We start from the raw sequence: 27,464 nt of genomic DNA, 5'->3' as shown, positions 1-27,464 counted from the left end.
TGAGTACACAGAGTCAACGGTCTTAAAGAGGCTGATAGGTCGTGGGCAACTGTTGGCTTAATGTTGTAAATTGAGAATCAAGGATAGCCGAAACCGCCGAGCTTGCACAAAGAGATTTGAATGTGGATGAAGCAAAGGAAGTATGCAGAGATCGTGGCAAGTGGAACGATGTAGTCTCTGTCTATCCCTCCAAGTAAAAGCGTGGTTTTATGTATGTATGAGATTCAAATAGTGACAGGTTGCTAGCCCCATCGCCTAAAAATAGGATCACAAGTTTATAAGCCTTTCACATGTTTGACTTTTGGATGGAGTGGTCCAATTATTTTTTTCTATTGGTGCCGGAAACCATACGACACTATACGTATACCCTTAGCGGATAAAAGTTCGGACATTTAGGTCTCATCTGTGAATCTAATATATACTTGAATGAACTTAGTTTAAAAAAAAACTCCGCTCTTTTGACTCCCACCTCTCACATTATTACATAGAATAACTTTCTCCACCAACAGGACGAGATAAGCGTAGACTGCCTAGACTTCAACAAGAAGATACTCCATACCGCGTGGCATCCCCACGAGAGCATCATAGCGGTGGCCGCTACGAACAACCTGTTTATATTCCAAGACAAGTTCTAGCACTCCACGCACCAGGTAGGGAGGACTCGGTGAACAGACGGACAAAATGTAGGATATTAGTTTGTATGGTACGGGAAAATCTGGAATTTTCAAAATGTTTTTAAACGCTGCTTGTACTTATATCAAGTTCTAGCACTAAGATAGGGAGGACTTTGTGAACAGGACACATGCAGCTATTCAAAGTTTGAGGATGGATGTGAAAAATAAAAAAATGAGTCTAACAAGTACGGAAACAGTGTAGGGATATGAAATTTAAAAGTTTGCAGGATAACATAGTAGCTGGATTGCTCATATTATAAGTTAAGGCTGTTTGCCGGGTATGACATGTAGAGGAAGGAAGAATTTTGTGAACAGACGAGATATATAAAATGTAGGAATTGCGTTTGAAACATAATAAAACTGGATTAACCAAGAGAAATTAAGAATATTGGACCTAATAATTCATAGATAACCTTTTCAAAAGCTTAGAATTTACTCAAATTTTTACTTTGTTATTAAGACCGAGTAAAAAAAATATTTGATTTGCAGCAAGTAAATTTTAATAAGAGTGAATTTTTTTTGCAACAATTATTATGATTGAAATATAAAATACGCTAGCCATTAACATTAAGAAAATTGCAGGCGAGCATTTGTAAGATTTTATTGGGTAATTAAACTTTAACTTGAAATGTCCTTACCACCGTCTAAGTAAATATAATACAAATAACCAAAATTAAATAGAAAATGAATAATCAATTCGTATAGCGTCATCTCTCTCTCACCATTGAGATAACTCAATTGTGCGAAAAGGATAACGCTTTTCAATATGAGAATGCATTATACTTTGCACGATAATGCTTGTACAAACAAAGATGAAACTAGTCCTCCTTACTTTGGGCGTGTTATATTGTATAAACTGCGGGTAGCTGTCAGTTCAGCTATTGGTGCGTATTCTTTGTGGAATCAGCCATTCACAGGGCTCCGTTTGCAAACTTGACGTGATTGGTAGTTTAAAGTCTTCTTTTTTTACATTATGAACGATAAATGAAAAAATATTTTTAAATTCTAAGATCGTTAAAGTTTCAACGTTTCGTAACTACCTTACCGATTCAAAATACGAAGAGGAGTTGAATGAGAGTGTAGGTAAATGGTAAAATTACGCATCGCCATATTATCTACGCTTCATAGATGACATAGTGCTTATAAATTACGCAAAATGACAGGTTGGCATTATGTTAATTGGCGTTATAAGCCGAATGGTGACAGCTACCTTAGCAGTATTGTTAAAAACTCGCGGCGTATCGTTTGACATACATTTAGGGTATTAGGTTTACTGATCACAGATGCAAAACAAATAATCTTATTTACCTGTATGTCTATCGATAATAACGGTAAAATAAATGTCTAAAGTTTCGAGTGGCGAATAATTCATTATGCGTCAATAAGTTATGATTTTTTAGTTCAATAAAATTTAATACGGTAAAATTTATTAAACTTTAGTTTTGGCATCTAAAAACAAATCTATACTTATTTAATATAGAGGTAACTTTTGTAACTTTGATTGTTTGTCAGGCCTAGGTTTGTATCTTCGTGTTAATTCTTTCATTGTTTAAAAGGTACATTATCAAAGGTATATTTTGGATAGACTCCTGATTTCCATGATCTATCAACAAGTGCATCTAACCCGGTTTGCATCATAGTTACACATACAATTGCTTAAAATTGATAGATTTCCTTCCGATAAGAGAATTGGTGAGCAATTGAACTAATGTATGTTAACGTTATGATTGTACATTCAGTTCCTTAACGGCGCAAGTTACCTCACGACGTTTTCCCTCACCGTTAGAGCATCTGTTAGCATTCAAACTAATGTACGCGTTGCCTCTGTGACCAGTGCAATTTAGATACAAATTTTGATGTTTTATTTTCCACGAAGCTCAATAATATGTCGTCCATATTCCATAGAAAATACAGACGATTTTTCAATGTTACCAGTGAAGTGTACTTCCAGATTTTGTCCCACGATACACCGCGTTATTTAGATAGCTAGATACTAAGATCGTTATAAATAAATCAGTTATTGGAATAGGTGGAGTATATTTATTTTAACTTCAAGATATACTTTTGTGGACCATTTGTTTGTTGTAAAAGCTAAGCTAATTTTTTTTAATAAGTATTACAATTAACTATATAAATATATATCATTGTAAAAAAAATACATAAAGGCAAAAAGATATGTTATTTAAGTGAAGACTTTGTTTGGTAATAATTTGGCTTATATGATTTTATTCCCAATGTATTTCCTTGGCATTAAAATAAATATAACTCACCCATTCAGATCACTGTAAATAATTCTCGATAATTTATACGCTTTTCATACTTAAGGTTCTAAGCGATATAGTATTTATTGTTTAAATGAATACCACAATAACGTGATGCTTCGTTCACATAATAATGAGATTAGTTAGGAATAAAAATGTGTTTAACTTCCTTCCGATCAGATATTAAACTTGACAAACTATCGCTTACAACGTGAAATGTATATCAAAAATATATGTAGAAATATACGTATTTGTATACAAAATATAGTGATGAACTAATGTACATTTTGTATTGATAGCCGTGTAGAAATAACCTTGTGTTTTTAAATGATTTTGTTGTATCCATTATGTGTATTTTTGATTTGTTTTCATGCATTTTGGGTTGTAAGCGTTTTTATGTGTTTCAATAGTCGTACAGTGTCGGATTTGGTTTTTTTTACGTATTCCGAAATTTGTAAGGTCTATTTATATAGTAATTATATTTTTCGTTGCTTCAGCTAAACGTTGACCAGCTTGACCTGACCGGGGATCGAACCTGGGGTAAGGTAAATTACTGACATTACCACGGTGCCACTGATGCGGACTTTACTGAAATCCTGTTTATTGTATAAATAGATCATTCAATATTTGTTTAGATCTCATTTCGTGCTTGAGTCATGGACTCATGTTTTTCTTTTGTTCAAAAATGAAATTTTTTGCGGTGTTTTCAATAAGCTATTGTATCGATATAAATACATTGAGATAAGTCGTATAAAATGGAAATAAATGGATAACGGATAACTTACATATACATAATAGTATAAGACCGTGGAATTGGAAGAGGCTTTGATATAAATTTTGATAGGAAGAACTGAACGGGTCAAAAACACTAAGTATCACTGATACAAATTAGATGAAGGTGGCCTGACAATAGGCTAAGAAAATTGCAACCGCTAAACTCTTGTAAACTGACCCACTCTAATATAATACATAACAAAAAAAAAAAATCATCTTACATAAATTGAAAATTTAAAAATATAGAAAATTTATATCGATACTAATAGCTCATAAAAAAAAATTAGGTACGATTGTTTCAATGTGACTTGGTAATCGTTACAATTTTATAGTTAAGATTGTACGACGCTACGACATATTGTATTCGATTAATTAAATTATTTGATGATATCGTTTTGTAAAATGATACATTAATATTATACGTAAATGATTAGAAATCGCTTGACGAACAGTTTTCACGTTACACATATGATGCAAAATAATTTTGATTACGATCAACAATAAATCATCATTTAAAGTTAAATTTTCCATTTTCCATACGACGGATGATATGAAAAATTGGACATATGGAAAGAAACTCTTAGTCCCCTGAAGCAAAAGTAAAAAGTGTCACGAGAAACTCTTAATTGAAAATGTTTCTCATTCACGATGAGAAACCTTATTACAGTATCATTTACATTGAGAAATTGCATAATTTTTGTTTGACATGACACCTGTTCGCCAAAAAGTGACAATTGCCGGTTTCAGTTTCCCAGGCCGTGCCTTACCGTGTATTTAGTTTTGTTAATCATCCCTTTATTTATTATTATCTATTATTTTTTTTAAGTATTTGTGATCGTTTTTATGAACTCACACCACGAGTATGTTATTTAATGATTTTGAGAACTGTACGCGAATGGCGGAATATACAATTATGAATTACAAATGAAATAACATCAAGTGTGATTACTTACGGAAAATATTGTGATTTTAGTTCGTGTCTATATGTAAGAGAAGCTGAATTGAAAGATGTAAATATATAGAAAACGAATGGAGGCCTGAATATAAATATATAGAATATTTTGTCACAATTATAATTAATGTACAGAGTTATATATATTTGTACTTTAATTGGATTAAGCTTGATACAGTTAAATTATGTTAATTTTTTGAATGAAATGCGTTCGGTAATTTTTGAAATTTGTGACAGTACTCGTTGTATGATTTAGTTAGTGAATCACGTTGTTCAAGTTTTGACTTCTTCTTTTCTTGTGTGAGAGAAGTGCGTTTTTATCGTTGATACGCGTACCATAAAATTTAACAATATAGTGTACGAAAGTATACCTACCTAAATTATCCACGAGTACTGTTTAAATTTAATTGATTCAGGCACTTCCATAGTTTCCGTTAGTTTAACCATAATCTCCCGATTTTTTTGTTGTTTGATTTTGTATGGAATGTGTTAAGTTTTAGTTCTTTTTTTTGTGTAATGGGGCCGGGTCAATTCCTCGAGTGGACTTTTTTTTGCATACCTACGAGCTGGAGTTATATGTAAGTTAAAAAAAATATGTGATAATGAAATGCCTCCGCGACTTAAGATTGCTTCAATGGCAATATTAGTAGTATAGGAATTGACGGACCCCGATATCAGTGTAAAAACGAGAATTTTTAGCGTAAACGTGTATAGTGTGTGACTGATCGAGTGACAGGCGGGCGTCTTATTTAAGTCTAGTTTATAGTTAGGAAAAACTGTGAAAGCGCAGCCATTGAAAATATAAAAAAAAAAACAATCAGTTCTTTTTGTTTCAAGTGATGAGGGATCGGCGCAGGTTTTGCTTGTTCAGTGCCCGTATAATAGTCGAGGTTTAATTTATAACCTTAAACAATGTTGATAGTGGTCCCTTCCAGTTTACATGTTTTCTAAAAACGTTGAAAGTAGATTGTATAAGAAATATTGACAAACATATTTGTCACGCGATTTTGATTAGTAAGCATGCGCATAACGCTTTCGACTATGTCCAGTGGACATAGTGGACATTGTCCACTAATGGTTGGAATGTTGCCTTATCTTAATTTTTATATGCAGTTGAGACAGAGTTCATAGTCAATAAGAGGTCGCGTTATTTGACGGGAAAATAAAAAAAAGATAAACGTGGCCCCGATTCTACTTATGAAAGACGAACGATAAAGACGCGACTTAGTAATTAAATCTCGATTATTACACGGGCATCATAAATGTGATATGTCGCAATAAGCGGTGTGAAGGTTTGTCTGTTAGTTTGCTGGCGACCTCTAGCGGATGACAACGAAACTAACAAGAGTCCAACCCGCGCCTCCTTAGCGCCGCTAAGGCGATCGGAATTTATGTAAAAAATCCGCCAATCAACTTAAAAATCATCGCTCTAATTCACTCTCAATTATGTTGCCGTCTCGTTCTGTCCTGCCATGCGATTGAACACGGCTAAATTCAGCGTTGATTCTGTATTGGTTGATGTAAAAACAAATTGATTGGCGGGAAATATACTACGAGTTAAAACATTCTTCTTGTCTCTTGTCTGTTGTATAACGACCAATGAGATATTGAGAAGGGCTAAAGATACAGGCTTTCGAATACTGATAGACATTGAAATCACTTGAAGACAAATCAACGTAATATAAGCTTTAAATCTTGTACTTCTTAGAAGTTCAATTTTCAATAGTTTTGAAGGAACGACCATAATATGTTCGTATGCTGTAATAGACGAAGCCTTTTTAGCGACCAAGATTTAAGACTAGTTTTATATTATTTATCGTACTTGCCAGTAACCCGACGAACAAACTTCTCTTTACAAATAAATCGCGAAATCATGAAAGAAAAAACTATTTTATGTAATGTAGTTTTTATATGCAGCTCCATAGATAGTAGATGCTCAATTTTTTTAAATTGTTTAATTTGATGTGCCATGGTAAGGAGGCGCGGGCGCAGAAGGTTGTTGAATCAAAATATTTCCTTATAATATAAATTTTTATATCTGAATTTAGTGTTTTATTTTAGATTTCCTGAGTTAACAAGATTTTATGATTTTGCAATAAATAAAGAAAATAATGATGCTGGTACAATACCTACTGTTTTGAAAATACTTTACTCGCCATGAAAAAAGCTGACATTATGATTATTTTAGACATTCCCCATTCTTTTTATACAAATCTTTGAGGTGTCAGATTGCGAAGAAGTGTTAAAGATTTTTCAGAGAATAGTTCTCTCAGAGGTAAATTAAAACAAAAAAAGTAGATTGTGAAAGTTTTATTATAAATACCCATAAATCACAATATTAATATCACGAGAGATTTTTTTACGCTACGGCAACAACTTTTGGTACAATTTGTAGACCTCTCTAAATTACTTATAAGAAAATTTACATTTCAAGAGATAGTATCGTATTCATAAAAAAAATCAATGAAACGACAAACAACATTAGAAATATAATTAACAGACGTTCCAAAAAAGTTTTTTAAAATGCACAGTTACTGTTAATTAATTATATTGTTAATTGTATGGACTTGTTAAATCACCATCCAATAATTAAAAGGCCAATCTGCCATGTCAATTAAATGTCAACTGACTGTTTAAATAAAATTTAAATTCATTTGATACAAGAAAATTAGTTTTCATACTATTAGCGACTTAAAGCTAAATTATTTTAAGTCTACATTACATTTTTAGTTCCTGCCTAAGTTATTCCAGTAATATACTGTACATACACCTATAAAGTAACTTCATATAAATATTAACAGGTAAAGCAAACACCATTTATGTTTGCGACCTGAATATGAACGTTGAGCGAATATTTAAAATTACATTAATACGTTATTACTATTTTAATTCTAATGCTTTATCACCACCAATAGCTTACTTTATAAATGCCAAATTCCCTGGCTATTGGGGTAGCATATTAAATTCTATCTAGCAACACTAATAGTAAAATTTTATATTTATTTCTACCCCGTTCTAACCCAGAATAATTAACTATTTACATACCCGATTTCTCTCTATTAATAGCTTAAAAATAAAACGAGATTTACAGTGCGAAATGAAAATCCACCAGCAGAAAAAATACACATATTTTTTACACACAGCAATACCCATTCTTTGATAACGGCCAATGTTGCCAGTTTAAATGGAATTAATCCTCATTTCCTTTGCACTGCACAACTCAACTGAAAAATAACATAACAAGTTTAATTTTTCCTATATTTGAGCCTTAAAAGACACAAGGCTAATGTGACTATAATCCAAGCGATCGTGACGAGGAATCCTTGGTACACTGTAGGTTCCAGGATCGAAGCTCCCTTCTGCATGATGTCTCGTAAGGCCGTGGCTGGGATAGTGAAGGGAAGTGTCAGGGCCAGTATCCGAAGCCCACCAGTCATTGCTTCTAACGGCCACATGATGCCTGAAGTGACAAAAATAAGCATTGGTTTGGTGGAAGTATTGGTTTGTTCAGATTATTTTGGGGTTTAGATCATAAAATGAAATACCTATGCGAGCTTTTAAAAAAATGTTTGTCCTTCTGAGACATTAGTATTAACGGAAAATGTAAGAAAAAATGTTCAAAAAAGGTGATATAAGGACATTTGGGGTAGGTATTATTTTAAAATCAACTGTAAATTAAAAAGATATTTCTATCTACTATGCTTTGTGACCTGTATGTGTAATTAAACGAGAGGATTTATCTTATATTTCTTTTTCAGTTTCACCCATTAACTTTATATTTTTTCTTGTTTCAAACGGAGGTTTGAACAGTTTGACATTCCAGAATAAAAAAAAATTATATATAACTCACCACAGAGCAAAATCATAGGGTAGAAGCTGCCAGTAGCTACGAAGAAGGACAGACTGTAGCTATTGCAGTAGATCGACAGCAGGAACCCGTAGCACATCCCGCTGAGACCTTGGAGGTACAAGAGGACCCCAATGGCGATCACGGAACCCTTAGACGGAAGGTTGTATGGACCCCAAGCTAAGAACATCATCTCGGCAGTCTGAAAGAGAAAATTATTCGATGAAAATTACTCAATTCCATCATTTAGCCATACAGCTGAACGTGGTCTTTGGCTCTGTCTACCCCGCAAGGGATTAAGACGTGACTGTATGTATGTATTTTTCCCAAAATATCCTGGCTATCCCACTAGCCTATAAGGGATGCAACAGGTGAACCTCGCGCGGGCTTGCGTAGCGTATTGCTATTGTAATACAGCGCGTAAATGCTGCCTGCATGATAGAACCCCATTTATTTTTACCCGATTACAGCAAAAAGAAGGGTCATGATTTTAGCATGTATTTATTTATGTACACAAAAAGGTGCTACATTTATTGCAATTTCAATAGAAATCTGTAGTAATAAGCTAAGATAAAAACAGTATTTTCTTAACTATCTTCTCCATTTTTCTTCTTCGGAAGAATGTAAATACAGCGGCATAAATATACTAAAGAAACATTACATGTTAAAAGTTCTTTATTCTTGATATTGTTTTCTTTAGTTTATAATTTAAAATAGTTTTTATTTATGAAGTTCATTCACTAAGTTATTGTACCAGTTACTTAGTTTTAGACGTGAATTTGTGTTATCCTTTTTCATTAGCTACCTTCAGTTAAATAAATGACACTCACTTGCACCAGTATTACACAAGACTGTATCACAATATGGACGTTCAGCATTTCCCTGGCCTTGACTCCGGCGACTGCACTCCTCTCCCAGATGCCCTCCAGCCTGTCTCCAATCATTAGTGTTGAGGTCACGATCGCTGACAGGAAGAACACGATGCTGGAAATAGATATTTTACACTAGAGGCCGCCCGCGACTTCGTCCGCGTGGAAACCCTTTCAATCCCGCGGGAACTCCGGGATAAAAAAGTAGCCTATATGTTATTCTGGGTCTTCAGCTACCTACATACCAAATTTCATCGTGATCGTTTCAGTAGCTTTTGCGTGAAAGAGTAACAAACATCTTTACTGACATCCTGACATACTCACAAAATTTTGCATTTATAATATTAGTAAGATATTATATGACAGATTACAATTTTTACTACATCTTATATATTAAATTCTCGTGTCACAATGTTCGTTCCCGTACTTCTCCGAAACGGCTTGACCGATTCTCATGTATTTTTAAAAAAACCAATTGTTTGAACTTAAAATTTAGTCGGAATGAGTCTGATCATAAGTCTGAAACAAATTTATAACGCTAGAACCACCCAAGGGAAGTATTTGATACTTACGTGATCATTACTCCTGGTGCCATGAACGCCACGACTTCCGGATCCTTCTTCCCGTAAACAGGATCGTGGAATACCGCTGGTATCTAAACGGAAAAATTATATGATTTTGGCATAAATTATGTCCATTGTACGTACGGTATGTATTACGTAGAAAGATGATATTACCAAAAAATGGTAATATCATTGTACTTTTCGAAAAAAATAATAAATGAAATATCTAGTTATTTCATTGAGGCTTAATTTTATGGTGTTAAATTTTTAAAGTCAAGCAGTTGGTAGTCCAACATCTAAAAGAAGAATCTTAAGTTACCCATATCATGGTAATTCTATCGTAAATTACTTGTCATAACTCTTTGGTGAGAATTTAATGTTAAAATAGATATGATTTACCTTTTTATGTGATAATGTGCAAGCGCTGAAACTATACATAATATACAAAAATAATTATAATAAATAACAATATGTATATTATAAAAGAAATAATAATGCCGATTAATATAAATAATTATTAAATAATCACTAGATATTCTTATATTATTAAGTAGATAAGATAATTTCAATCAATTTACTTGATGAAAAACAATAGTTATAAGTGGGCATGGATACAAAAATAAATACTTACAATTAAATAAAACAAATAGACAGAAATATGAGCCTGATACACTAGAATTATAATAGGTATACCTATAAGTCTTTTTCTATCAAATGATAATTACTAAAACCTTACCTGGCCCAATCTGGTATCCTTCCCACAAGCTTTCATAGTCCTTTTGGTGAAGCTTTTATATGCTTTCAACAACTGTACTTTGATGAAATTAGCTATGTTATGATCTGAAAGTAATGGATAACACATATATACAACATACATAATAACACATTAGCTTTTGTGTGGAGCTACTATGGGAATGAAAAAAAAATGTAGATATGGAAATATATGTACATACATACAAACAGTCACGTCTTTATCCCATGAGGGGTAGACAGAGCCAAGACTCATCAAAAGACTGAAACGCCACGCTCAGCTGCTTGGCTTAATGATAGAATTGAGATTAAATATATATTCATACATACATATAATCACGTATATATCCCTTGCGGGGTAGACAGAGCCTACAGTCTTGTAAAGACTGATAGGCCACGTTCAGCTAATTGGCTTTAAGATACGATTGAGATTCAAATATTGACAGGTTGCTAGCCCATCGCCTAAAAGAAGAATCCCATGTTTATAAGCCTACCCCTAATATATATTCATTAAATTAATATACCTAACAATGGCATAACAAGTTACTTTATTTCTTTTTTCTTTTCACACAAATTAAAATGTTAAGGATTTTCCTAAATACCTACAAAGCCACATCAATACTCACTGCTCATATCAAGCCACACATCGATATTGCTGTCGTCTACGTCATCGTCGGCCATGTCAGAGTCCTGTATCCTGTTGCTAAGGGCGTCGCTGAAATTCCTGCTGAAATGTAGGGCTCCGTAGACCTTGCCGTTTTTCACTGCCTCTTTCGCTTCATCTGCGGACTCGTAGTAAAGCTAGAAATAAGATTTTTTATATATAAAAACATAATAAATTAATAAGGGTATGTTAAGATGGTTCGGTCATGTGGAGAGGATGAATGAAAACAGGTTGACTAAGCAGATATACAAGGAGAGTGTGAAGGGAAAGGTCGGAGTGGGAAGACCTAGACGAACGTATCTTGATCAAATTAAGGACGTCCTGGTAAAGGGTCAAGTCAAGAGTACCCGAAACCGCCGAGCTTGTATGAAGAGAGTTATGAATGTGGATGAAGCGAAGGTAGTATGCAGAGATCGTGGCAAGTGGAAAGAGGTAGTCTCTGCCTACCCCTCCGGGAAAGAGACGTGATTTTATGTATGTATAAATACGAACATAAATCGTACATATATGTTATCAAGATTAATTTTTTTGCGGGGTAGACGGAGCTAACAGTATTGAATAGACTGACAGGCCACGAAACTAATGTAACATAACATAACTTTGAAAATAGTCATTAGTACTAGGCCGAGATGGGATTCGAACATGTGCCTTTTTGCGCCAAACGCATTTAAACCGGGCATTTAACCTTACCGTTTCGACCACCGACGCCGGTCCAAGAACTATTAAGATATAAATTAAGTATTTTCAGAGTGTCGTGTGGTTCCCGGCACGAATATAATAAGGAATAGGAGCACTGTGAGCACACCATCTCTTTCCCATAGATGTCGTAAAAGGCGATTACGGAATATAAACTTGGGATTCGTCTTTTAGGCGATGGGCTATCAACCTGTCACTATCTGATTCAACAATTCTATCATTTACCCAAACAGATCAACGTGGCCAGTATTTCAAGACTGCTGGCTCTGTCTACCCCGCAAAAGATTTAGACGTGATTATATGAATGAACGAATGAATTTTACCGCATTCTATTCTAAGTTTAATAAATATTGTGAAGTTGACGTTGTTGAACAAAATGCTGCAGTGCAGTTTGTTACCGCTTCTTCTGCACTGACGCCTTGGAAGCGGCAGTAGGTAAACTTACTTTTTCAGTAATTTATTTGACGTCAACCAATGTTGTTAAGCCATATGTTTTGACAATTATTAAGCGATATAGTATCCTATAGTAATGAATAAAAATTTTGAATTTGTATTTGTATTTCCCATGAATGGTCGTAAAAGGCGACTAAGGGATAGGCGTATAAACTTGGGATTCTTCTTTTAGGCGATGGGCTATCAACCTGTCACTATCAGATTCAACAATTCTATCATTTACCCAAACAGATCAACATGGCCAGTATTTCAAGACTGCTGTCTCTGTCTACCCCGCAAGGGATATAGACGTGATTATATGAATGAATACATACAGGGTCCAGGTCCTTCTTCGCCATTTCCTCAAGGAACCAGCAACTCGTCATGTACTGCTGACATCTCTCGTCCTCCTGAATTTCAATGAACTGCACGCTTTTGTTGTGGCAGATGTCCAGACCCACTGGCAATATAAATAAATATCAAGATAAATATATATATCTTTATATAAATAAATAAATATATTATAAATAAATATCACCTTTCATAGGACCACTCGCATCTCTTTTCCATGGATGTCGTAAAAGGCGACTAAGGGATAGGCTTACACACTTGGGATTCTTTTTTAGGCGGTAGGCTAGCAACCTAGCCCATCGCCTAAAAAAAGGATCGCAATTTTATAAGCCTATCCCTTAGTCGCCTTTTACGACATCCATGGAAAAGAGATGAATGGGTCTTATTCTTTTTTGTTTTGTATTTGTGCCGGGAACCACACGGCACTGTATGTATGTATGTAGGATAATATATAGTACCCGGTTGACCGAGCTTTGCTCGGTCTACCAGAGATGGCGCTGATATAGTTTCTTAAAACGCGGTTTTTAAAATGTTTATATATCTTGGGAACCGAGCTTTTCTCGAACCTAGGACCTTGATAAATCGATTCCTTGAGCTGAAAAGTCTGTCCGAAAATCTGTAACTTTCATGAAAATCGTTGAAGCCGTTTCCGAGATCCTGATTATATATATATATACTAGCGACCCGCCCCGGCTTCGCACGGGTGCAAAATTCGGAAAAATTTATACATAAAAACCTTCCTCTTGAATCACTCTACCTGTTACAAAAAACCGCATCAAAATCCGTTGCGTAATTTTAAAGATTTAAGCATACAGACAAACAGACTAAAATAGCGACTTTGTTTTATACTATGTAGTGATAAGAATTGCACGTTTAAATATATTAGATATTTACACGGTGAGTAAATGGCTTCCTCGTTGACGACGGCCACCTGGAGGTCCCTGGGGTCGTGGCCGATGGCCGAGAAGAACGCCACCACCTGGATGATGGGGAACAACACAGCGAACACAAGGCCGCTGAAACAAATGGAGGTTTCATTAAAAAAAAATTAAATACATACATACATACATATGGTCACGTCTATATCCCTTGTGGGCTAGACAAAGCCAACAGTCTTGAAAAGATTGAATGGCCACGTTCAGATATTTGGCTTAATGATAGAATTGAGATTTAAATAGTGATAGGTTGCTAGCCCATCGCCTAAAAACGAATCCCAAGGTTTCATTAAATATATTAAAAAATATTTTTTTGAAGAGTATTTTTGCCTTTTAACGTTAGAAATTCATTTTTTTTTTATTGTAATCTACATATTTTAAAATTAATATAGGCTACTTCTGCTGTCATCAAAATCTGTATATTTTCGTAACAAATTAAATGAAATATTTTTTTATAATATGGATTTTAAATAAAAAAATCTTATAAATGCTATTCATCTTACCCAGGATTTCTCGCGAACTGTTGTATGCTCTTGATAAAGACCGCCTTGTACCGAGACTTGTAATCGCTGACATATCTGTATGGTTTCTCCCTCCTTGGCGTCAACACCTGCCAGTTTCAAAACACCATTGTTCTAAGTTAATCAGGATTCGTAAGAATAACACTTGCAATGAACTTCCTACATACATACATATAATCACGTCTATATCCCTTGCGGGGTAGACAGAGCCAACAGTCTTGAAAAGACTGATAGGCCACGTTCAGCTGTTTGGCTTTATGATGGAATTGAGTTACTACATGTAGGTATATAATAATAGCGTTTGTGTGACGGCCTCTGGCGCAGCGGTAGTACGCTTGTCTGTGACACCGGAGGTCCCGGGTTCGAATCCCGGCCAGGGCATGATGAGAAAATAACTTTTTCTGATTGGCCTGGGTCTTGGATGTTTATCTTTATAAGTATGTATCGTTGAGTTAATATCTCGTATCACAAATTTTACCCATTAACGTTTAGAAGTATAGATTTTTGATTAATCAATGTAGATCAGACTGTATATATTCGAAATTAAGACACAAACTGGTTTAGAAATTGATGATGATGATGACTTACGTCTGTACTGCTGGTGACCACGGTGAAGTCCTCCCTGGACTCGTAAGGGCTCTCGGCCGCTGCGCCCGCGTCGCTCACAGCTGGCTCCGGGACCACGTCAGGCGTCAGTGCTGAAACAAGAGATAAGACAATATTATTTAGGTTATTAAATAAATAAATAAAAAATATTAGCTTTAGAAATACTCACTGGACCTTCTCCTAGATTGCTGTCTTAGCGCCAATTTATAGAAGGCGTCTTCCAGCGTCTCACAGTCGAATTTCCTCAACAGGTCTGCTGGGGCCTCCTCAGCCAACAGCTGCCCGTCTCGCAGGAGTCCGATCTGAAAATATATGAAGAGCTTATACAGGGTGACTTTTAATTCAACTGCATAAATTTAACTGTTAAGTGTACTCATCTAAAGGATATTTAAAAACGTTTAAAGAAAAATATCGGTTCATATTTCAGAAAGTATGAAAAAAATAATAAAAGTATCAAAATCCACGATCCTAAATACGTCATATCACCCCGGCCGGCGGAAAAGCGACGCGTTAGATTCAGAGGTCAACGACACAATTCATTCAGCTGAGCGATTTCGACAACTCTGTACTTTACTTGATCATGATACTAGAAAAATAATTTATTTTTCAGACATTTATTTACATGTTTAGTTTTAATTTCTTTTTGTAGTGTTTGGTCTTTAATAAAGCGTGTGACGTAGTTTTTGACGGTTTTTTAAATGTGAAAATGATGACGTTTAATTTAAATAAAAATAGGCTCAAACAGCTCAGAAGCATGGGTATAGTCTATGTTTAAAAGGATGCAGTTGTTTTAAATGTCACCCTGTATTAATTAATTTATCAGCACAACTATGACTCTTGGTATGGCAGTGACAAAAAGGAGACAGAGATTTGATAAAATTTTTCACGTAGACAGACAAACCCTTGAGTAATATAGGTTCTTTGCTGAAAATTTGCGTGAAACAGAAGCTAGTTAGGAGTAGAAAATATAAAATAAGTAAACCAAAGATATTGTAACGGGAGCGATGGTTCGGGCTCGACCGCCACCAAAGGGAAGATCTTCCGCCAGGCTAGGTGTGATGCCTGGGGAACCGCGCGACAGACGATATTGTATCGGAGGTCGTATATATGCACCAATCCGCGAAATCTTTGCTTGCGCGATTTAGACTCTTCCCTGCTATTGGCTAAGCGCGTCATTTTCTTCGCTATGATTGTTAGTGATGTCGCCACAATATATTACCTTGTTCGCCTGTCGTGTCTCGTCAATGTAATGTGTGGTAATGATCACTGCTGTTCCACCTCGGGCTATCTCCACTAAGAAGTCCCATATCCTAGAACAAAGGTTTTATTTAGGTTTAACAAATAATAATTAAAATGATCTCAAATTAAAACTAAAGCTTACTTACTTATAAAAAAGAAAGAAAAAAAAATAGATGATATACAAACTAAAATAAAATTTACAAATTGTACAGTCCCTGCATAGCATCAACATGCGGGAGTGCTCAGAAGGCTGGCAGCATTGCCAATTTGAATGGCAATGCCTCTGAGCCAGGTATTTTCCAAGCCTCCGCTCTTAGAGACCCGTTCGCTCTCTAATAGCGCACCCTTTCGAGAGGAGCGAACATGATTCGGCTCATATGAGTTCAAACATACATACATACATATGGTCACATCTATATCCCTTGTGGGGTAGACAGAGCCAGTCTTGAAAAGACTGATAGGCCACGGTCAGCTATTTGGCTTAATGATAGAATTGAGATTCAAATAGTGACAGGTTGCTAGCCCATCGCCTAAAAAAAGAATCCCAAATTTGTAAGCCTATCCCTTAGTCGCCTTTTACGACATCCATGGGGAAGAGATGGAGTGGTCCTATTCTTTTTTGTACTGGTGCCGGGAACCACACGGCACATGAGTTCAAATCAAACAAAATAGTTCCAGAACGGTAGTAGTTCTTAGCAAGCGAATCTGCAACCACCTACGGATAACTTGCGTCACCTCATAATTAAAACATCATTGTCATGAATCGATTGATGTCGATCATAGCATCTAATTGCGTAATGTCCGTCCGTGTGTCCATTGTATACAGTTCTGGTACAGAAAAGGAAACCAATGGAACGTTTTATGTAAACGATGTCCGTTTTATGAAAATTTTCCATCAAAAGAAACGCAAAATTATGTGCCGTGTGGATTGCACTTTAGAATTTAACTCCGTATCATTTTAAATGTAATTCTCAATTCTTTCATTAAACTTAACAGCTGAACGTGGACTTTCAGTGTTTCAAGACTATTAGCTCTGTTTACTCCGCAAGGGATATAGACGCGACTATATGTATGTACCTGTGTAAAAGGCGACTGAGGCTTAAATTTGGGATTTTTCTTTTAGGCGATGGGCTAACACTATTTGAATCTCAATTCTATCATTAAGCCAGGAGGCTGAACATGGCCTATCTGTCTCTTCAAGACTGTTGACTCTGTCTACCCCGCAAGGGATATAGACGTGACTATATGTATGTATGAATGGAATATATTGAAGTAAAGACAGGGTCCAGAATCTTTAATTAAGGATCGGATACCGCCATTTTGTTTACATTAAGCACTTTCTAATTGTTGTCAATCATTGATATAATTAGTATTCATTAACAATAGAGTTTTGGTGTACATACTAAATTGGAAGAAAGGAATCTAACAAGTGAACGAGTTTTCTTGATATTTTTCGTATATAATTAGAGTCTGGAGAACGACAAGGGGTACTTTTCATCTCGGAAAAAAAACTATATTTCCCGTGGGAAAACCCTGTATTATTTTGTAGGTGGCGTAAAATTAGTCGACTTTTGTGAATTGCGCTCAATTCATTGCTTTTTGTAGGTGATACTAAATTCGTCCTTTTTGTATGTGGCGTTAAATTCACGCGGATGAAGTTGCGGGTAGGGGCTAGCTTACTATAAAGTAAATAGTTTTAACAAATTACGTGAGATCACAACTGGGATATGAGAGATATATGAGGCACATATAAGACATTAATTTTAACACATAGGTACTTATAGTCACGTCTATATTATGTACCTTGAAATGATAGGTCGCATTCAGCTCTTTGGCTTGATGATTGAATTGAGAATCAAATAGTGACAGTTTGCTAGCCCATCGCCTAATAGTAGAATTTCAAGTTTATAAATCTATCCCTTAGTCACCTTTTACGACACCCATGGAAAAAGAGAAGGTGTGGTCCTATTCTTTTTTTCTCTTGGTGCCGGGAACCACACGGCATTAATTTTAACGTTTCTTTAATATCCACTCATGAGAATCAGTTCACAAGGTAAGGTCTAGATTCTGTGAACGTTTCTCACGGGAATAGTTTTGCAACGCTTACAATGCAATGAGAAATACAATGTTTTGCTAACTGTTATCACATCAACATACTAGGTACTTCTGAACTTTGTATATGAATAACAGCACGCAGTTGAAATAAAATGCCTATCATATGAAAAATATTTGCACGTCTGTAATAATTTATTTGTCAAAAGTCTAGGGTTACCTTGTTTGATAATTCGATTGACATTACCAATATCTTTCTTTTTTGACGCTTATTGTTTGAAAAGCGGCGTCCTCATCATTTTGAGACACAATGGACATTGTACTTTATCATACAAGGACAAAAATATACGTTAGCTATTTGAAATGAATAATAGTATCTTAAATTCTTTCCTAAAGATCTTTCACCTTTTTGCTACAGATCTAATCAAAAGTCAAAATTAAATATATATAAAAAATCTCGATATTAGCAAAAAAGCTATATTTAGGTGTAATTTATTTAAGTGTGATCGATAAATTTATGTAGGTAGGTATACAAAAGTTATATATTTTGTTATTTTGTTGAGTAACCTTTTCTTATTAAAATATAGGTATTTAAAATTAATTGGCCGCACTTATATTAAGACAGTAAAATCAATTGTCTTGCACATAAAATATTTTCAAAGAAGAGTAACAGAAACTTAAAAAAATGTTGTGGAAATTTTGTCTGTCTATGTTTTTGGTACGTTATAACTTTGAAACTACTCAACGGATTTGAACGCAGTTTTCACAGATGAATGATGATGAAACTTATAATTAAAAGCGTTGTCAAAACATTGTTTCGTTTAAATCGGTTGAGGGAAAAAGATGTTTAGGTCAATTGAAAATTTACTCCAAGAATTGTTTCAAAACTTTCAATCGGAGTTGAATTCAGTTTATATGATAGTACGCATGTTATTTATTAGTCGTAGTATAGTTATGTGTATAGTTTGTCATCATAACATAGCAATGTAATCGCTGTATTATTCACGTGCTATAAAATTTTCACGAAATAGGATGCTGTAGATTTCACTATCTGAGGGCACGGTCGTTAGCACGAACTTTGTGCGACCCCGAGCGAGTCAAGCGAAGCCCAACGGCTCTACCTACAAGTATTTTTCTCAAAAGGCTTCGCCATTTTTTAAATAAGTCTTTGTATTGTAGTTCTGCATAATTGTAGTACCACAGGTTACGCTAAAAGAGACCAACACGCGTGCGGTACCGCGGGCTACAGCTTGTATATCATAAATCCTTAGAAAAGTTCTATTAGCTACTGTGGATTTGCGATACCCGAGTAAAACACGTGCGATATCTCCCTAGAGAGTTTATATATTAAATAGAGGATATTCATGAGCACTTACCTATCTCTAAGTACCGGGTCCAACCCAACAGTTGGCTCGTCCAAAATCAGAAGCTCCGGCTCATGGACCAGCGACGCTGCAAAGGAAACTCTCCTCTGCTGCCCTCCAGATAAGGTCTTTACCAGCCGTGAAGCGCTGGAAAGCTCTAGAAGGTCCGATAGGAATTTAAAGCGTTCCTCTAATTTGTCGTTTGGCATCCCGTATATTCTGCCGAAGAAGTAGACCGCGTCTTTTACGGTAAATTCGCCGACTAGTGCTATGTCCTGTGGGAAAGAAATTAATTGTGGTACAAAATAATATTATGGATACAGTTAAAAGGTACTTTAGAATAGGACCACCTCCCTCTATTTTGTGGAAGACCAAAGAGATTAGAAGAGAGAAGGGGATTAAGGAAATAAGTAAAAATTTGGTACAACCGTACGATATTTACAATTGAAGGTAGTAGGGAATTTAGTAAGGTAATCAAAATAAAAGTGGAATAAGTTCGGCATTGTGTATTATTATTTTCTTCCATTGTTAGCGACGCGTTCACTTAGGTTATAATTAAAGTAGGCTCAAGTGTATTGTGTGTATTGTATTTTAAGTTTTCAAATTAAACCGTATGAAGATTTTCAGAGCCAGGCGCCAACATTATTAATTTATTTATATTGTTAAAAAAGAAATCCGAATTTGTCATCGGGGCTTGAACAGCGCGCAGTGAATCATGCGCACCTAAATGTTTTCTGTGCGTTAGTTAACCAGTCTTATCAGTGTCAAATTTTTTTTGTTGTTGTTCTTTCATCTCTCCTGACCATTCGTCGCTAACAATTTGTACACAATTATTTTCTTTTAATTTTTTTAGGTGTAACTTTTCCTCTTAATTTCTCTTTTATTCCATGACGTTCTGAATCAGTACAAAAAATCCTAGTCACGGACAGTAAAAAAAATTTGGCTCGTGAATAATATTACATGGTAACACTAAGGATTTAGGTAGATAATAGACGGAAGAAGTATAAGAAAATTGTGAATTTACTTCATAGGTCTTGTCAACTAGGTCTAGGAAACCATAAAGTACGGGAAGGTTACTCACTTGAGGCATATACCCGACCCTGGATCCAGGCACGCCGCTACCTTTTTCCCCCGGCTTTCCTCCCAGTACCCATATGTTGCCGCTATTCAGTTTTCGTCTGCCAACGATGCAGGATAACAGGGTGGTCTTACCACACCCTGAAGGTCCTAGAAGTCCGTATCTGTAGAAGAAAAAATGAATGAATGAATGAATAATTTATTTGCATACAAAATTGTTCTCATTTGACTTATCTAGGCATGCGAAATTATAAATTTAGACGTTCGTCCAGGGCATCGCTTTTTAAAATTTTATAAAAAACAGTCCAGTAATTTGACGCTTGATAAATTTCGCTGACATACTTACCTAAATACCTAAGAAGGTCAAATTTAAGGTACGATTTATTCCGGAAAATGTATTCTTAGATTTGCGATCAACGATTACTGAAAACTTATAATAATAATTATCGCTTTATCGCTATTTTTTATGACGTGAAACGGGATAGTGATGGTTACCCGCGCAATAAAAACGGCGGCGCGCGTGCTATGCTACGGAGCAGTTCTTTATTTTCCACGATTGAAATTATTTATTTTTATTATTATTTAATTAAGAGACGGACATTCTGTCTTCAAAAGACTGCCAATAGACATTGTTAACTTAATTATTTTTATGAACATGTGGAAAACACATATGCAACTCGATAAATATTGACTCTCAAGAGGAAATAATGAAAATATAAAATGTACTTACTTATAAGTAAATACACACTAAGGCAGAGGTTTCTTTACTTAACCTTCGCAAACAAAGCCTGAGAAAACATAATTTTCTGTATTCCTTGACATTGTGGCACACAATATCTGCTTTATATTTCATAATATCTTCGTGACCTTAGTCGTAACACTTTTTTTTGTTATCTATCTTTTTAATTAAAAGCGAAATAAAGTCAATGATCACAAAATCTCAAAAACTACTGAGCAATTAAAGACTGAATTTGGCAGATTGTAACTAGAAGACGTTCGATAAGAAATATTTTTTGGATATTCTTCTGGGAATATGGGAGTTACGCGGGCGTAGCCGGATACCCTCTTGTATTTCATAATTTTTTTTTTCACCGCGCAGACTGCTCTTATAGGCTTGGGATTTTTCCTGTAGGTTATCGACAAGCAACCTGTCAATACATGAATTCTAAATCTATATTCGGTAGTCGGTACAAGCTGAATGTGGCCCAGACATTCTGCCAACAGAGAGAAATGGCGGGAGATCGTAAGGAAAACGTCAACGTCATTGTGACCACGACAGTTCTGCCAAGAATGAAACGACAAAGAATTTAATCACTTTGTCTATGTATTAAAAGTGTCATAATTGCCTTTACTTACATGTGTCCTCTTTCAACAACCATATTCAAATTGTCCAACACCGACTTGTAATTGGATTTGTTGGGCGAGCCATAGTGCTTGTAGGCTCGCTCCACCAACACTGCAGCTGTCGGTCGGGCCGCCATATTGGATGTTTGGGGATGAATGTCAGTGCGCGGTCATTTTTTATCTGTGGACAAACAAAATAATAGAATAAAGAACCCGATATGTTTTAAGTGATTTAAGTTTTCTTTGTTGTCCATAATAACATGACATATTGAATCCAGGATCTTGGTCTCTCCAAAGAGCGATGTACCAGGACTAACACCGGAAGGATGATAACTCCTCAGCTATGGATATCAAAATGACGAAATAGCTTATCTTATAAAACACTTATGATAAATCAATGATACAATCTCAATTCTATCATTAAGCTAAACAGCTAGACGTGGCCTATTGGTCTTGTGGAAACTGTTGGCTCTGTCCACCCTTAAGGGATATAGACGTGATTATATGTATGTATAAAACTCTAAATAAATACCAAACAAAGCTTTTTGAAGGACAACACACAACAATAACAAGATTTTGACCTCTCATCAATTTGAAAAACGTGTTGACCTAAAGTTTGACCTACGTATTGTTAACAAGGATTTTGTTTAATTAGATACGACATATGTCATTGGTGACTGAACGACGCCATTGTTTTAAATAATGATTGTCATTCATCATTGATTTAAGAAGAATATTGGAAATTTAGTATTATATTATGCGAAGTAGAAGTAGGTAGGTATTTGGAATTTTTGCAACATCATTCTTGCGTTGCACTATTTATTGTTCTACTAAATAATTTTTGTATATGTAGGTATAGTATGTTTATTCTAGTGTATGTAGCTCGAATAAGGCGGAAAGTGTCTTTAATATCGCTTCTCTTGGGAATTCCGGGAAATTTATATCTCTAACTCAAAAGTGACGTATGGTTCCCGTCACCAGTAGAATAAAGAAAAGGACTAGGTACGCCATCTCCAATGGATGTTGTAAAAAGCTACTAAGGGATAGGCTTATAAACTTGGGATTCTTAGGCTAGCAACCTGTCACTATTTGAATCTCAATTCTGCCATTAAACCAAACAGCTGAACGTGCCCTATCAGTCTTTTCAAGACTGTAGCTTCTGTCTACCCCGCAAGGGATATAGACGTGAATAATAAACAAAGCTTATTCTGTATTATCTGCGGTGAAGTTCACTCGGAAAGGAGGTTGCGTCGGCAGTAAAACCTGTTAAGAGTGCGCCGCGTCCTACTAAACTCTTACACAATGACTTACTAAGGTTTAAGAGGTTATACTGAACACCAAATTTAGAAATGGACATTTTGTTAATAAAAACAATACTTTTTTTTTAATAAATTAACAATTTAAAAAGATAAGATGATTAGGTATTGGATTTAAAAGGAATTTAAATTCTGTTTTTATTTCATTTTGAACAACTTTAAACGGTTATAGATTATTTCACAGATTACAAAAAGCACTTATATAATCGCTACGCCGACTAAAAGCGAAAAAAAAAAATTAAAATACTTACATTTTAACTTTAAACAGTTCATTTTGTAATGAAATTTATACTTTTTATGAGTAATACAGGTTTTTCGCAAATTCCACGGGAAATTTAGTTTTTGCTACAATGAAAAATAATTTTGGTCCTTGTCCAGACTCTTAATTATATAATGCGTCAAATTTCAAGATTGGTTCAGTTCAGTAAATAAACTGCAATTAGAATAGAATAGATATTAACAAAATGACTTCGAAAATTACGGTTTGGTACCTATGGATTTAGCCAGGCAATTGATGGCGGTATTTATTCAGGAACTAACTTGATAAAGCTTAACTTATGCATAAATTACTAGTAGTTTGGTAGGTACATAGCCTGTAACACCCGCAGATAATAAATAAATAAATACAGAACAGATTACACAGATAGAGTTAGACTCAAAGTAAGTTCCAGACGTGTGTTACAGATACTTACTTAACAATATTATATTTTATAATAAATACTTTAAAGATAAACATCCAAGAGCTAGGCCAATTAGAAAATGTTCGTGTTTCATTATGCCCTGGCCGGAATTCCAACCCGAGACCTCTCAGAACTCAGGTGTCACAGACAAGGGCACTACCGCTGTGCCACAGAGGCTGTCAAATAACGTACCTTAGAAAAACAATCATTTATTTATCTTGATGAAAAAGCAATTATTTATCTTGATGAAAAAACAATTATTTACCTTGATTACAACTAGATGCTTGGACTTCTCAGTGAGTAATCCAAAGATACTCGTGTTGGGAATGACCCGCTACTGCCTGTAATTTTTTTCAAATCTAAGACTACTGTTATATGAAACAAGTCAGTAATATATTTATTAAAACTTTTTAACTTAGAATTTTCATGACCGGTTCAGTATTTCCGAAGAGCCCTTACGAACAAACAATCAAAGTTACAACCTTCTTTATAAATATTAGTATAAAATATGCATAATTATGTCATAACCCTTTCTCTCTCTTCGATTCCGATAAAGTTACGTTGGCGGGCCCTTTTGAAACATATCTTAAGTTAATACATATTTTGTAATACATTAAAGCATTTGTTTCTCAATAAATACATCAACTTGTTTGTATTCAAATTTAAAAATGTTAATAAGTCTATAAATATCCGCATGATAATGAAATTATGCATAAAATCTTCCTCATAAAGGTCGTAACACACTGAGCCGATGACATAACAAGGTTGGGCCACACCGGCCCGGTCGTCCGAGGCGTAATGTGTTGCGTCAAATTTGATAGTACATTTTATTTGAGTCTAACCACAGACACGCCTAGCATCTTGCATTATATGTATAACTAGCGACCCGCCCCGGCTTAGCACGGGTGCAAAATTATAAATGTTATTATACATAAAAACCTTCCTCTTGAATCACTCTGTTACAAAAAACCGCATCAAAATCCGTTGCGTAATTTTAAAGATTTAAGCATACAGACAAACAGACTAAAATAGCGACTTTGTTTTATACTATGTAGTGATACAGTCGAAAGTACCATTGAATTTGGATTAATCTTAAATATCCAAAAGATGACACTGACTCAATAATTCAATTTCTTTTTTTATTATAATTATTATGGTACCATAATAGCACGATATATAATACGTTTGTTTATTTGTTTTGTTTGTTAAATACTTTATTGTACATAACAAAATTTCAGTCGTAATAGGTATTGTAAAAAGTATTTTTCTTATTTAAAGTTTTAGCTATTTAGTGGTCGATATTATGATCTATAACATAATAATAATATTACATTATTACTTTGAATGAAGAGAATAAAAATTTCATAAGTAATACTGCACTAGACGAATAAAATAAAAATGATTACAGAAACGAGAATTGGTCAACGCGAATTTTTCGCAAACCAGTAAGCGTTCTCAACTTGACGGGAAAGCGTAAAATGACATCAACATAGTGCAACTGCTATAAAGATACAGAATAATGAGATTACAGAACTAACCTTTTAACGATAAGAAAAATTAAAAGTATTTATATGACGAACACAATACAAAAAAAAGGGGAAAAAACCACCATAAAAATACAAGCCTTTTAATAAGCTGAGAAGAATAAATGGTAAAATCTTAATCTGTATATGAGAAAGAAAACTGATTTACTGACATACGAGTATGTTGATATGTATGCAGCACAAACTGTTATGTGTCCGCGTATTCTAATTATTTTATATTAACACTTGCTATTTATAATGTTTTAATATTATTAATTATATTTATATAAATATTTTAAATGTTATATTTATAAAAACATCTAAAAAGTTTTTCTTCTATACTGTAATTATTTTATAACAACGGTGTTTAATAATGAGATCTATAATTTCGATACAATTATATATTTACTTACTAACTTCAAAATTATTTACAATTTGGCTGGAAAATTGGCGGAAATCCGCCATAAAAGCTGTTATCACAACTTGACGTCAGTATTTCGTGTTTAAAAAGTACTTTTGGATACTTGGAAATGCTAAGCACTTGAGTATAAAAATTATGTTTTACAGTTTGATCATTTTTTAAAACAAAATTATCCTTATTTGCCTATTACATACATATGGTCACGTCTATATCCCTTGCGGGGCAGACAGAGCCAACGGTCTTGAAAAGACTGAATGGCCACGCTCAGCTATTTGGCTTAATGATAGAATTGAGATTAAAATATTGACAGGTTGCTCGCCCATTGCCTAACATAGAATCCCTTTTTGCCTATTATTATTAACAGTAGTTTCGGGAGAAGGTATTATTTGGTACTTATAGTTCCAGTTAAAGATCAGGTCAAGATTACAAACCCTAACTCGACGATCTTCTATGAAAAGATTGAAGGTCAAGTCAAGATTACCTAGCCTTAACCGACGATTTTCTATGAAGGGATGGGCAAGGGTCACCCGGGGTAGTTAAAACAGACTCTAAGCTTAACTTTAGGGAGTATATAACTGAATTACAAGCTAGAAGGATTTTATTATAAAAAAATGTTCTTGGCTAAATCAAGTTTAATTTTTTTCATCGATTTATTAATCTGTGATTTTATTCACAGAATGAAATACAAGCGATAAACATACGAATTGAATATAATTTTCATTTCACTTGATACCCATCCTACAATTGATGACAGACAAGGTTGCTTACCATATGGGAATAACGTGTGATTATTTATTCACAAGACCAAAAATTCTCATAAAATATTACAAACATTCACTTTACATGAAATATTGTAAAATCCGCCATTTTACGACCAAATTTACTGATTGTACGACTGTTTTCTTACGCTTATCGAGTGCGCTTGAGTCATGAAAATCATGACTTGTTCTTTTACAAAAAAATTCAAATAACATTTTTAAAATGAACTGCATTTTTTGTTGTTTGATACAAAGATAGATAGATAAAAACTTTATTTGAAACAACTGGACACATGTGCTGTATGGTTCCCAGAACCCTAGTTTAGGACTACTCTACCTCTTTCCCATAGACGTCGAAAAAGGTGACTAAGGGATAGGCTAATAAAAATGGAATTGTTCTTTCAAGCGATGGGCTAGCAACCTGTGACTATTTGAATCTTAATAGGTACTGTTGTCTACCCCGTTAGGGATAAAAACGCTATTATGTGTAGGTAGTATGTATGTATGGACATATACATAGAAATGAGAATATATAGTGTTTTTAAGGTTTTTGTTCTTTTTTACTTGATCGTAAGGTTTTTGAAATTCCTACCTAAGCCAAGTTGCTTGCTAAAGCTAGTTCAAAATGTTACGAACGAATCAAAAGAAGTTAACCCAATTTTCTCGCGTGAATGTGAATCTATATATAGCAAACTCACTATTAGTAGGAACTAATATTATAAATGCGAAAGTTTGTGAGTATGCCAGTATGGATGTTTGTTACTCTTTCACGCAAAAACTACTGAACCGATTACG

General features: G+C 34.7%; 2 protein-coding genes across 6 annotated transcripts in view; one reads left to right on the top strand and one right to left on the bottom strand.

Moving 5' to 3' along the window:
- Positions 1-6,704, top strand: part of LOC106133036 (protein phosphatase PP2A 55 kDa regulatory subunit) — a 38,136-nt gene extending 31,432 nt beyond the window's left edge. For 3 of the 4 annotated variants that reach the window (XM_013332625.2, XM_013332628.2, XM_013332627.2), the window contains one exon: positions 510-6,704. In XM_013332625.2, coding sequence (XP_013188079.1) covers positions 510-635 — 126 coding nt within the window. In that variant the 3' untranslated portion in view covers positions 636-6,704. The remainder of the gene's footprint in view (positions 1-509) is intronic. The other variant, XM_013332626.2, reaches the window with a different exon arrangement.
- A 252-nt stretch (positions 6,705-6,956) lies between these two features.
- The window catches only part of LOC106133034 (ABC transporter G family member 23), a 32,748-nt gene continuing 12,240 nt past the window's right edge, over positions 6,957-27,464 (bottom strand). The window contains exons 1-16 of one of the 2 annotated variants that reach the window (XM_060950935.1): positions 23,539-23,556; positions 21,984-22,152; positions 20,632-20,791; positions 19,563-19,825; positions 16,115-16,205; positions 15,065-15,197; positions 14,878-14,987; positions 14,272-14,378; positions 13,728-13,849; positions 12,818-12,942; positions 11,317-11,491; positions 10,677-10,780; positions 9,950-10,032; positions 9,339-9,492; positions 8,512-8,710; positions 6,957-8,121 (exon numbers count right to left, since the gene is read on the bottom strand). In XM_060950935.1, coding sequence (XP_060806918.1) covers positions 7,907-8,121; positions 8,512-8,710; positions 9,339-9,492; positions 9,950-10,032; positions 10,677-10,780; positions 11,317-11,491; positions 12,818-12,942; positions 13,728-13,849; positions 14,272-14,378; positions 14,878-14,987; positions 15,065-15,197; positions 16,115-16,205; positions 19,563-19,825; positions 20,632-20,791; positions 21,984-22,108 — 2,166 coding nt within the window. In that variant the 5' untranslated portion in view covers positions 22,109-22,152; positions 23,539-23,556 and the 3' untranslated portion in view covers positions 6,957-7,906. Of the gene's footprint in view, positions 8,122-8,511; positions 8,711-9,338; positions 9,493-9,949; positions 10,033-10,676; positions 10,781-11,316; positions 11,492-12,817; positions 12,943-13,727; positions 13,850-14,271; positions 14,379-14,877; positions 14,988-15,064; positions 15,198-16,114; positions 16,206-19,562; positions 19,826-20,631; positions 20,792-21,983; positions 22,153-23,538; positions 23,557-27,464 lie in introns of those variants that run through there. The other variant, XM_013332624.2, reaches the window with a different exon arrangement.

This window comes from Amyelois transitella, chromosome 23, assembly GCF_032362555.1.
Source record: "Amyelois transitella isolate CPQ chromosome 23, ilAmyTran1.1, whole genome shotgun sequence".
Taxonomy (NCBI): Eukaryota; Metazoa; Arthropoda; class Insecta; order Lepidoptera; family Pyralidae; genus Amyelois; species Amyelois transitella.
Note: the sequence above shows the minus strand (reverse complement) of the source record. Positions and strands in the feature narration are given on the sequence as shown.